Below are 11,416 nucleotides of genomic sequence, written 5' to 3' on the forward strand. Positions count from 1 at the left end.
GAGGACTTCAGCACTCAGAATGGTTGCAGAAAGAATAGGCTCAGAGATCTTGTTTTTCGTGTTCTTACAGATGGACACATAAATACATCCTGTATTGTATGTGTACTGTGCCCAGACATTGATTTCATATAAGACACCAGCAGTTATTACATGATAATTGCTTCCAGCCCTTAAAACAAACCAGTTCAGATCTGAACTTGGCAATGAAACTGTGTAAGCATTGATGTATACTGCTATGAGTCCTCTGTAATGGGGTTTTCTCTTGTTATCTGAATGTCCATGTAATATCTAGATCAAGAATATGCTATGGTAGGCATGGATTTAGAACCTCCTTGTTTTTAGGGTGTTCCAGTTGCACTGAGTGGCAGAGATATGATTGGGATAGCCAAGACTGGAAGTGGAAAAACAGCAGCCTTCATCTGGCCGATGTTGATTCACATCATGGATCAAAAGGAGCTCGAACCAGGGGATGGTCCCATTGCTGTGATCGTATGCCCGACCAGAGAGCTTTGCCAACAGGTGTGCCATACAGCTTTCCTATAGAAGACAAAATTCTGGGCAGAAATTACTAGAGAATCTCAGTAAACTATTTGAAGAAAATAATCTGGATTAGTAGCATGCCACTGTTGTAAGCTCACAGTTCTCTCTTACACCTCTTATTGTCGAAGGATCATGACAAATCTGAAATGGTAAATTTTTTGCACAATACTCCCGTATTATTTCTAACTATTAAGAATATTGTGGATGCATTGCCACAAATTGTATGTGTAAAAGGATAAAGCCTGCAGGTTAAATTACAGTTGGATGCCTAAATAGGTTTCTCAAAATATTAGAAATTATCCACAAGTATTGAAGTATTCAGCCCTGATGATTTCTGAATAACTTCATTAAATTATTGTCTGAAAGGTGGGTTTCAGGAGCTGGGCTGTATTTCCAAGGTATGTATGTTTTCCCCTATCTGTCTAATATGAACTGTGATGTGCTTTTTTAAAAAATTCTTAGATCCATTCTGAATGCAAGCGCTTTGGTAAAGCATATAATCTGCGCTCTGTGGCTGTCTATGGAGGAGGAAGCATGTGGGAGCAAGCCAAAGCCCTCCAGGAGGGGGCAGAGATAGTTGTCTGCACACCAGTAAGTATCTGTTTGCACCCAGTACAACTTCTTGTTGCTTAACTGAAGATTTTTTCTTTGCATTGGTGATGCAAAACTTGTTCTCTTATCACTGAAGTCTAAGTTCTTCACAGGTTACCAGATGTTGAGAGCAAATACGCTGGGATTATTTGTGTCCCAAGAGAAATTGAAAGAGATTAGGTATGATTTCCAATAGAAGACAGAGGAGCAAGCAAGATCTGCTTGAACCAGTGTCAGCTGTGTGCAATATCAGCTTCTGATTGCTGAGTCTTAAAGTCACAAAGAAAATTCCCAGTGTCTTGAACTTGAGCGCCATCTTCCTGAATCATCAGTGCTATTGTCAACTGCTTATTGCAAGAACTAGTTACGAACTTAGGCAAAACTGAGCAGCTGATGGTTGGAGGAGGTTTTATTCTGGCCATTTCTTGGGGTACTAGGCAAGACAACAAAGTATGAAGAACCCCCTTGCCAAAAATTGTGGTATTAAGTAGCCCATTCACATCTAAAATGTAATTGTAGTGAAGAGTGGGGAAACTTAGGGTCTTGGCACTGTGAAGCTTGAAAAAACACTCCTAAAATTCAGCTTGTTGAGCACAGTTGATGAGAGTTTTAGGAATCCTTCCTATGACTTGAATATTAACACTTATTTCTAAACTGAAGCCTTGAGACTTTTCTGTTCTAAGTCTCTGGTAAGTGAGGATAAAAAAGCCAAACAATTAAGTGCTTGAAGGTTGCATATGTTAACATTTTTTAGAATATGCTTTTAAATCTTGGCTTTTTTCTTTAATAGGGTCGTTTGATTGATCACGTGAAAAAGAAAGCTACAAACCTTCAGAGAGTCACTTACCTTGTGTTTGATGAAGCTGACAGAATGTTTGATATGGGTTTTGGTATGTAACAAACTGAGGTCACTGTTTTGGAAAGCACTGTTACTGCTTATAACCCCTGTAGCTTCATGTATTTGAAAATACATTAAGGAAATACTTCATAGACAAAATTCATATTTCAAGGTCTAATATGTGTTGGTATAAAGAGATCCACAACATCCTGTTGTTGTTGAAGTCCAAAAACCTTTATTTTCATCTTAGAGTTGCTGTATAACTTTTGAGCAAGTCACTTCCATGCTTTCCTTCTGTCTGTACGAGCTCGTGGTGTTAAAAGAATGTCATCGGAAGACTTCAAACTTGGATGGTTTCAAATATGTGCTCAGGCATCATGGGACATAGCAAAGATTTCGCAGTTGGAGGGAGACACTTGTAAGGTGTACAGGGTATGCACAGGCTCAGATAGGATCTTTGCTTGCAGAACTTTTGCTGAAGGCACTTCCAAAAGTTTCTTTGTACAGCAAAGAAATTTCCATTGTGCAGCAAAAAGCACCTGGAAATTGCAGTGTAACTTTAAATACTGAGTGAGAGGCACTCATTCATTTCGTAATTAGTTGTTAAATAAAGCAATGAAGTTGCATTTTGAGTTATTCTACTAAATAATGAGCATACAGTGTTGATGAGAACATTTTCCCTCTTCTTTTCAGAGTATCAGGTCAGATCAATTGCAAGCCACGTGCGTCCTGACAGGCAGAGTAAGTATAAGCATGTTTCAAACTAAACTGGCAGTCGAAGGTGGCTGTCTGGTGGGCTACCAGTTAAGAATCTGGAACAGAGATTGGATTTCCTGTTCTTGACACAGCTGTGAAATGAGACTTTCACAAGAGTCTGCTGGTGTTAATTCTCAGTGAGGGCTGTTGGGAGGGAGCATTTGTGAGCCTGATGAAATGTTCATCAGTCTGTAATCTCTCCAACAGACTTTACTCGGGGGGGAAAGATGATTACCTGAATTAATATTAGCATGCTTTGAGATCCTGTGTTGTAAGCTGTCATGAAAGACCGTTCACAGCAGTGCCACTTATTAAAATCTTATTCCAGATGCCATAAAATATGTTTCCACTATGAGGTATTCTGGTAGTGTGGTTGATAATTTTCATTAGAACCGGTAAACCAGACTGTAGGTTCAGATCAGGGACATCTAGTACAGTTGTACAAGTTCTTATTCACCATGTCTGTGCAGTATTAAAGGAAATGTATTCCTCAAGGAGTTCAAATACTGTTTTTCTTGTAGCCCTCTTGTTCAGTGCCACTTTCCGTAAGAAGATCGAGAAATTGGCTCGAGATATTCTGATCGACCCGATTCGAGTTGTGCAGGGAGACATTGGAGAGGTAATTCCACTTTCCTTCTGAAACAGTCAGGGAAATGAACCATCTGTTTCTGTTTGAAATTTATTTACTAACTCTGGTAGTCACAATTTATTTTGAATACTTAACAAAAAATAGTCAGGCTTTTGTTGTTGTTGCTGAGCCGCCTTTCTGCCAGCAAATAGTCTCATAGTGATGGGAGGTTTCATCAAGGAGTGAAACAACATTAATGCAGTGATGGAGGTTTTATTATTATTAGGCTGAATCAATGGGTATATCCATTTGTATAAGAACTTTTGAAGAATTAAAGCTTTTGAAACTCAGACTGTAATGTTTTTCAGCTGGTTTACATGAGAATGTTGATTCTATACTTGCTTGACAGTAGCAGCTGAACTATATATTATATATATATTAGCAGAGCAGGGATTTGGTAATAAGTTGATGAAGTGGGCAGCCATCTACTTACTATGAAGAAACTTTACCTAAAATATATTTGAAAACTGTTGAGAAATTTCACAAGATGCCTTCAGTGCATTCTTTTAACTGGTTCTCTGCATTTTTAAATTTATTTTTTTTAATCAGGAATGTGAGATACACCTTTATAACCAAAAAAAGTGGCTGCCTGAGGCCTCTTCTTTCTGGGAAAACGTTTTTCCTAAATACTGCTTTTAAAAAACAAGCAGCTTTCCTAGCTAAATCACAGGGTTTCTGTTATTTGATCTGAATTATTACTCTGTTACTAGAGCATCATCCTTGGAACCATTAATATTTAAGTGTGTAAAAATCAAATCTTTTAGAGAAACTTCCAGATAGTGCTGTGTGCTCCACTGCGCTTTTATTATTTGCAATACAGAGTGTATAGGGAGTCTGTTCATACCTCTCCACTTCCTGACTCCAAGGACACATCACAGGAGTACTTTCTCTGGTTGCCATACGAATAACTTTTACTGATGAGCACCCTCTGCATCTCAGACCCTGCTCTTGCACAGTCTGTATTAGGTGTTAACAGCATCTGTCGCAAGAGCATCTAAATTGTAAGAACCCATCTTTAGTTCAGTAGGGTGCTGAACTGCATCATGTCAAAGACTGCACTTTGCCTCTCTCAAGGTATCAGGGAGTCTCTCGTTTAAGCCCTGCCTTTTCTGCACCGCGAGAATGAAGTGGTCAGCAGTTAGACAAGAGCTGAAACCCCCTTTAAAGGAGATTTTTGGTCCCCTGCTTCTCTACTTTTTATTCTCACACCTAGTTTAAATGCCTGATTTTATTCTGCCACCTGTGATTTTTTTGCCAAGCTGTCCTTTCTGTCCTCTGTTATTGCCTGTCTTATTTCTCCCCTTAGGCAAATGAAGATGTTACCCAAATTGTGGAGATTTTCCCCTCTGGCCCTAGCAAGTGGAACTGGCTGACTCGACGCCTCGTGGAGTTCACATCTTCTGGGAGCGTTCTCCTGTTCGTCACCAAGAAGGCAAATGCAGAAGAGCTGGCCAATAACCTTAAGCAGGAGGATCATAATCTGGGGCTGCTTCATGGTGACATGGACCAGAGCGAGAGGAATAAAGTCATTTCAGAATTTAAGAAAAAGGGCATCCCGATACTGGTTGCTACCGATGTGGCAGGTATGTGACGTTCCAAGAAATGGCAGCTCATACAAGGTGTGAATATCGGCAGATATCCACACAGCAGAAAGGCTGACACGTATCAGTTGAAGGCAACAGGGTTGGTGCCTACACCTACTGGGCACTGTAATCCAAGTGTTTTATTCAGAAGTACATGTTGTTAGCAAGGGGTTTTATTTTTAAAGTCTTTTAATGACGTTTAAGTGACAATCTGGCAGATATTTTTTAATATACAGAAAGAAAACAAGCTGTTTCTTAAGGAAGTAGTTGCTGTTCGTTAAATAGCTGACACATTATGCATGCTTAAGTGAAGAGGAAATAGACACATTTGAAGCCTTCTCTAGAACAGCTTTTCTACCCAGATGTTTAGCTGAAAAAAGAGTGAATTTCAGTGTCTCTTAATAAAGCCCTCTCTCCTCCTTGGAATAATAATCATTTAAAGAGATCTCTTTCATCTCTAGTCTTGTGAATTTGGGGATCAGTGTAACTTATACTGCTCTTGGGGGAGATATTGCTACACTTAAGTTAACAAAGAGGTTTAGCCTGTGAAAGGTGTCTCGACTGAGGTGTGTTCCTGTGGAAACTCCTTTCGTATGCTGGAGCAGAATGAAGTGATGTGCAGGTATGAATGGCATTGCTTTGAGTTCATTCAGGATAATCATGCTTACTGCTGTATTGTTCTCCATTACAGCTCGTGGGTTGGATATTCCTTCTATTAAGACTGTCATCAATTATGATGTGGCTCGGGACATAGATACGCACACCCATAGAATTGGTCGTACAGGCAGAGCAGGCGAGAAGGGAGTTGCCTACACTCTGCTGACTCCCAAAGACAGTAACTTCGCTGGTGATCTTGTCAGGAATCTGGAAGGCGCTAATCAACATGTTTCCAAAGAGCTCTTGGATCTAGCAATGCAGGTACGAACAAGCAAAACTTCTTGAGTAGAGGAAGGTTCCTTCCATGGTTAATACAAAATCAGGAGCCCAGAGGCTTGTTTCTGGCTCCATCAGTGACCTTTTGGCAACCTAGACTGTTTTTAAGCAGGCTTTCTAGTGTTTTTAATGGCCTGTGAAAGAATCCATGAAGATTGTGGAATGCAGTATGTAATCTATTCTGGGGTCAGGCACTCCCTAGGAAATTAGGAGCTGTAACCTGGCTGGTGCCAACAGAGCAGTCCAGCTCCAATGTCTCATTACAGTCAAATTTTCAATATGCATTTGTGGCAGGCACCTGGGAAGTGCAGCTTAGTTGAAAGCTAAACTAGAAAATAATTACAGGGGCATTCACTCTGTGAAACTGTTGTTGTTGTTGCTTGATCATTTATACCTGCTTGGCAGTGCTGTCTGGCAGGGTTGCTATATATAGGTATGATGGAAGGCTGAGGCAATTGTACTTGTGTCACTGTATTCATCAGCTCTTTGAGTTCTTGTCTTTTGCTGCCTGTGTAGCTGCAAGAGAGTGAAGGCTTTTTGGTAATTCCCAAATTCAGGGGTAGATTACCATGCCTGTGGCTTCATTGCCAAGCAGTTTGGGCACTAGCTGCTAGAAATAAGTGGTTTTTTTCTGAGGTACAGAGGCAGCATTTTCAGAAAGGACAGAATTTGTGAGGCAGAGCTCCACAGGCTGCCTTTGAGTGGAGAGAATAGAATCTCAATGCTTACTGGCTCAATGCTTACTCAATCTCAAGGCTTACTGGCTTCTTCAGGTTTGAATAAACTACAGGGTATAAAAAGAGGCACAGCCACCATTATTTAAAAACCCACTCACAGGAGGAGGTCTGGTTGGTGTGCCCTCTCCTGGCCACTGCTTGTTGCAGGAAGTTTTGCTGACAGAACCTCCTTTCCCCTTAGCTGGTCAGTGGGCTAAACCAATAAAACCCAAGCATGAGCAAGCGCAGAGCTCCCAAGTGAATGGCATTAGAGATTGCATTTATTCATGGATGTATTAGAATGCAAACCCCCAAAACTTTAACACAGATGAAAGTTCAGGATACAAAATTAGTTTTCATAAAAAGCATTTGTAACAAAAATGCTTCAGACCCACATGACAGCATTCTGCAGTTTAGTTTCAAAACACTGTGGTCTGTTACATCCCATTCCCTTGCAACAGCTGTGTTATTGAATGGGAAATAGTGTCTTTTTCTTTTCACACAGAATCACACAGAATCGCTCGGTTGGAAAAGCCCTCTGAGATCATCACGTCCAACCGTTCCTGTCTACCCCCTAAACCATATCTTTAAGTACCTCATCTACCCGCTCTTTAAACACATCCAGGGATGGTGACTCCACCACCTCCCTGGGCAGCCTGTGCCAGCTTCTGACGACCCTCTCAGTAAAGAACTTCCTCCTTATCTCTGACCTGAACCTCCCTTGGCACAGCTTGGTGCTGTTTCCCCTTGTTCTATCCCCCATCACCTGGGAGAAGAGACCAGCACCCACCTCTCCACAAGCTCCCTTGAGGCAGTTGTAGGTGGTGATGAGGTCTCCCCTCAGCCTTCTCTTCTCCAGGCTAAACAAGCCCAGTTCCCTCAGCCGCTCCTTATCAGGCTTGTTCTCCAGAGCCCTCACCATCCTTGTGAAATGCTTGTGAAATGCTCAAAATCCTTCTCTTTTGGGCCTTACTACATGCATTTTTGAAGTGTCTTACTCCCTGTGCTGAGAAGCATTTGTCCTTCTTTTGTGCAGAACCCATGGTTCCGGAAATCGCGTTTCAAAGGAGGAAAAGGCAAGAAACTGAATATTGGTGGTGGTGGCTTAGGATATCGTGAACGTCCTGGTCTGGGATCAGAAAATTCTGTAAGTAGAGCTGCTGAAGAAGTTATTTACAGTTTCTTGGAACTTTTAAATTTAGTATTAACTACTCTTTAATTTAAGAAAAATGTTCTTAGTACTAGAGTATAGCCTCTGCTTTCAAAGCTTTTAAGAATATTTAAGAGTTAGTATCAGAAATATCTCAACTGAAACTGTCCTGTGCTGTTTTCCTGTTGTCAACAGCTGCTTTCTTTAGTGCCAGAGTGATCCAGATTCTTCCCAAAACAGGTTATCAATGCAAAATAAATGTTAACAAATTACTTTAAAAGCCTTTTTCAGGCTGATTCTTGCAGCATTGGGAATGCTTACTGAGGTGTGCCCATGCCAGGAAAACAGCTCACCACCAGTGTGTATGGGGCCAGAGTTTAACTGCAGACATGTTGAAAACACATCGTGTTCAGCATCTTTCCAAAAGTCACAGCTGAAGCCTTTTTCATGTTTTGTCTGTGACCTCTGTGAAAATCTCCATTGGACTGCACTACCGTAAGGAGCTGAGAAATGTGGTTACACTGTTGGCAAGTGAGTCACTAGGACTTGCTGCATCTTTACTTCTCTGTCATCCTCAGGGTCATGGGGCAAACTGTTCTGCTGCTCAGTGCTCTCTAGGAGTTTATCATCCTTAGTAGATGTATTTCTTGAGTGCAGGGTCAAGATAGATTCAGAGCACGGCTGAATTGCAAGTGTCTTTGTTGGATAAATCTCTCCAGTTGTCCTTTGTCATTTTGTTAGGACCGTGGAAACAACAACAGCGTGATGAGTAACTATGAGGCATACAAGCCATCCACCGGGGCAATGGGAGACAGGCTTACAGCAATGAAAGCAGCTTTTCAGGTTGGTTCAATCCCTTGTACTCCAAGTTCAGACTCAAGAGGAGTCAAGATGATCCAAGACAATATTTTTTTCTCCCCTGAAAATGCAGAAACCCCATTGACTTGAGAGAGTTTGGAGCTGTGGCCATGTCTCATCCACTTGGAGCACTCACTTAGCATTGCAGTCCAAAGTGGAAGAATTAGTATGCAGGCTGGACACAACGTAGCTGCACAAAGTTAATTTGCCAAACTTATTTTGTTTTCTGCTGCCTCTTTGCTCTCTTTCCTTTCTGGATTTTGCTCCTAGGTTTGATCCTGTTTAGGTTGCTTAGCAGCAATAGTGTAATTGCAATCAAAAGAAATGGGGAAAAGAGAAACCCTTTCTCTTCAGTGTAAAAAATGAACCCCGCAATATAAGAGTCCCCTTGTTTCTGTAGTTTGGTAGCAGATGTCCGTTACTAATTGTGCGTGCATAAGCACAGCAGGAAGACCAACTTTTTGTAGGAACTCCTTTTGCTAGAGGCTCCCAGAATTCAAGATGGGCTTGTGTACGCATGAAGACTGCGTGTTTTGTGGTGCAATGCAGAGGCAAACATGCTCTCTTTTTTCTTTTCTCTCTCTTTCCTGCAGTCACAGTATAAGAGCCACTTTGTTGCTGCAAGCTTAAATAATCAAAAGACTGGTAGCTCCGCCGCTGGCGCTAGCGGCTGGACCAGCGCTGGGAGCTTGAACTCAGTACCGACAAGTTCAGCACAGCAAAATGCTGCACATCCTGACAGCCCAATTGCGGCCACCGCAGCAGCAAGGGGTGTTCCAGGTTTCACCAGCTCGGGGAATTTGAGCAGCGTTCCCACCTTTCCAAGTGTCGGAGTACAGGGCTTCAACAACGCAAACGCCAGCGCCAACAACCGAGAAGGCCTTGGCAGCAGCAGCGGCGGTGGTGGTGGTGGTGGCGGCGCCGGCGGCGGCGGTGGCACTGTCAGAGAACGGTACAACGACAACAGGAACAGTCGCCACAATGAGGTCCCGCGCCGTGGAGAGGGCGGTGGTCGTTACAACGATGTGCAGCGCCACGGAGAAGGAGGCGGTCACCACAGTGACGCTTACCGCCACGGAGAGGGCCGACACGGTGACAGCCATCGCCACGGTGAAAGCCGGCACTTCGCTGAGGTGGGCAGCGGCAATCGCAATAACGGTGAAAGCAGGAATAGCAACGAAGGTAGGAACAACGAGAACAGGAATGGTGAGAACAGGAAGGACGCCAACAGCCGAGACAACAAGACAGATGGCTTTGCTGTCCCAGAGCCCCCAAAGCGTAAGAAGAGCCGGTGGGACAGTTAAAAGCTGATGTTTCACAGCCCGGAGTCTCTGCAGGTAGTGTTGTCTTTTTCCAGAGGATTTCTTGGGGTTTTTGCTAACTGGTTGTTGAGCAGCTGGGGGAGGAGAAGGAAACCATACGAACTAGCCGTGCAAGTCCGGGCCGGTACGTCTGCGGACAGATTCACTCTAATGATGTGTACACACAACGCTTAGTCAAAGAGAAATCATTTTGATAAAGCTCCCTGGGTTCTGCTTTTAAACATTCAGTGCTCAAGTGACTCTGCTGGATTTAAACAGATCTTGACAAGAAAGAAGCTGGTTTGCATCCTGGGAACGTTAAGAAACTTGTTCAAAAACGTACAAAGTAGTCTTTTCTTAACCAGCGTTCACGTTTAATGAACCAGTCCATCTAGAGATGCTCAGGAGCCACCCGTTAAACATTAATCTTTTGGCAATTTGTTCAGGATGGTGAGTTCTTCCCCAGCCTCTCATTTTTACGTATTCTCTTATCCCCAGACCGTTTGGCCAGGTTGGCCCCTACATCTCTCCCCATCAATTAAGAATGTATCGATTTGTGTTGCTGAAGGTGGGATGAAGCAAGTGGATTTTTCTTTCCCCCTTTTTTTTTTTCACCCCTTAATTTTTGATGAAGCTGTTCAAGGGATCCTCCTCCAGCCCAGGTCACTACACATGAATTTGTGGTTTAGGATGGCTCTCTGGCTTGGCTGTGGTCAGTGCATCAATCCCAATCCCATTGCCCAGGTATCTTTTCCTTCAGAGAACCTCTTCTTTCCTAGTAACCTTCATTCTGGTGGAAGCCTGCGTAGCCAATGTGTCTCTCTGCTGTGCCTATGCACCCTCTGTTATGAGAGGGCCGAGTGCTTGCTTCAAACTAAAAACAAAAAAAGGGAAAAAAAGGTAGAAATGCCCCAGCGGTCAAAGGCTGGTGGTGCCCCCACGAAGCGTAGTGAAGCGAAGAGGCTTCCTTTGGAAATTCAGGGACCTGCTGCTCACAAGCCTTTAGGGAGAACCTGAAAAGTGAGGGATGATGTGGAACAGCTCGAGTATCGCCCCATATTGGACACGTGTAGTTAAAACTGTAAAATCTTGCTTGACCGTTTTTAACTCGTCGTGTGTATTACCTGTTTTTTAACTTCTCTTTTTTTTTTTGCGCCATAAAGGTAAGGAAGAGCTCTTTCGTTGAAACGCGTCAGCCCCCACCTCTGTCTTGTTTCTACCGAAAGAAGTATCAGGTTTTTGTGACATTGTGATGTTTTCTTTATCAGCTGTGCATTTACTTTCTGCTTGCTCTAGTAAATGTTTTATTACTGGGACAAAATTACCTAGCGTGTGCTTTTATTTCCTCACTTCTCCCTTTGGCTGCTTTGGATTCGGATGGAGATTTGACTGCGTCCCTTCACCAGCAGTTGGGGATGTAGCTGAGAAAAGACTTCCTGTGGTTTTCCTCAGCATCTTTCACTTCAAACTGGTTTACAAACCCTGTTTTAGTTTCAAAGCCTCCTGGGGAATAGATTTTTCT

General features: G+C 42.8%; 1 protein-coding gene across 2 annotated transcripts in view; it reads left to right on the plus strand.

Moving 5' to 3' along the window:
* Positions 1 to 11,215, plus strand: part of DDX42 (DEAD (Asp-Glu-Ala-Asp) box helicase 42) — a 17,298-nt gene extending 6,083 nt beyond the window's left edge. Inside the window, exons 8-18 of one of the 2 annotated variants that reach the window (XM_010180574.1) lie at positions 343 to 519; positions 1,003 to 1,131; positions 1,922 to 2,021; positions 2,663 to 2,710; positions 3,247 to 3,344; positions 4,660 to 4,936; positions 5,628 to 5,854; positions 7,622 to 7,732; positions 8,477 to 8,578; positions 9,187 to 9,499; positions 9,542 to 10,214. In XM_010180574.1, the coding sequence (XP_010178876.1) occupies positions 343 to 519; positions 1,003 to 1,131; positions 1,922 to 2,021; positions 2,663 to 2,710; positions 3,247 to 3,344; positions 4,660 to 4,936; positions 5,628 to 5,854; positions 7,622 to 7,732; positions 8,477 to 8,578; positions 9,187 to 9,499; positions 9,542 to 9,897 (1,938 nt within the window). In that variant the 3' untranslated portion in view covers positions 9,898 to 10,214. Of the gene's footprint in view, positions 1 to 342; positions 520 to 1,002; positions 1,132 to 1,921; positions 2,022 to 2,662; positions 2,711 to 3,246; positions 3,345 to 4,659; positions 4,937 to 5,627; positions 5,855 to 7,621; positions 7,733 to 8,476; positions 8,579 to 9,186 lie in introns of both variants that reach the window. The other variant, XM_010180573.1, reaches the window with a different exon arrangement.
* Positions 11,216 to 11,416: the final 201 nt, after the last annotated feature.

This window comes from Mesitornis unicolor, unplaced genomic scaffold, assembly GCF_000695765.1.
Source record: "Mesitornis unicolor isolate BGI_N332 unplaced genomic scaffold, ASM69576v1 scaffold25233, whole genome shotgun sequence".
Classification (NCBI taxonomy): Eukaryota; Metazoa; Chordata; class Aves; order Mesitornithiformes; family Mesitornithidae; genus Mesitornis; species Mesitornis unicolor.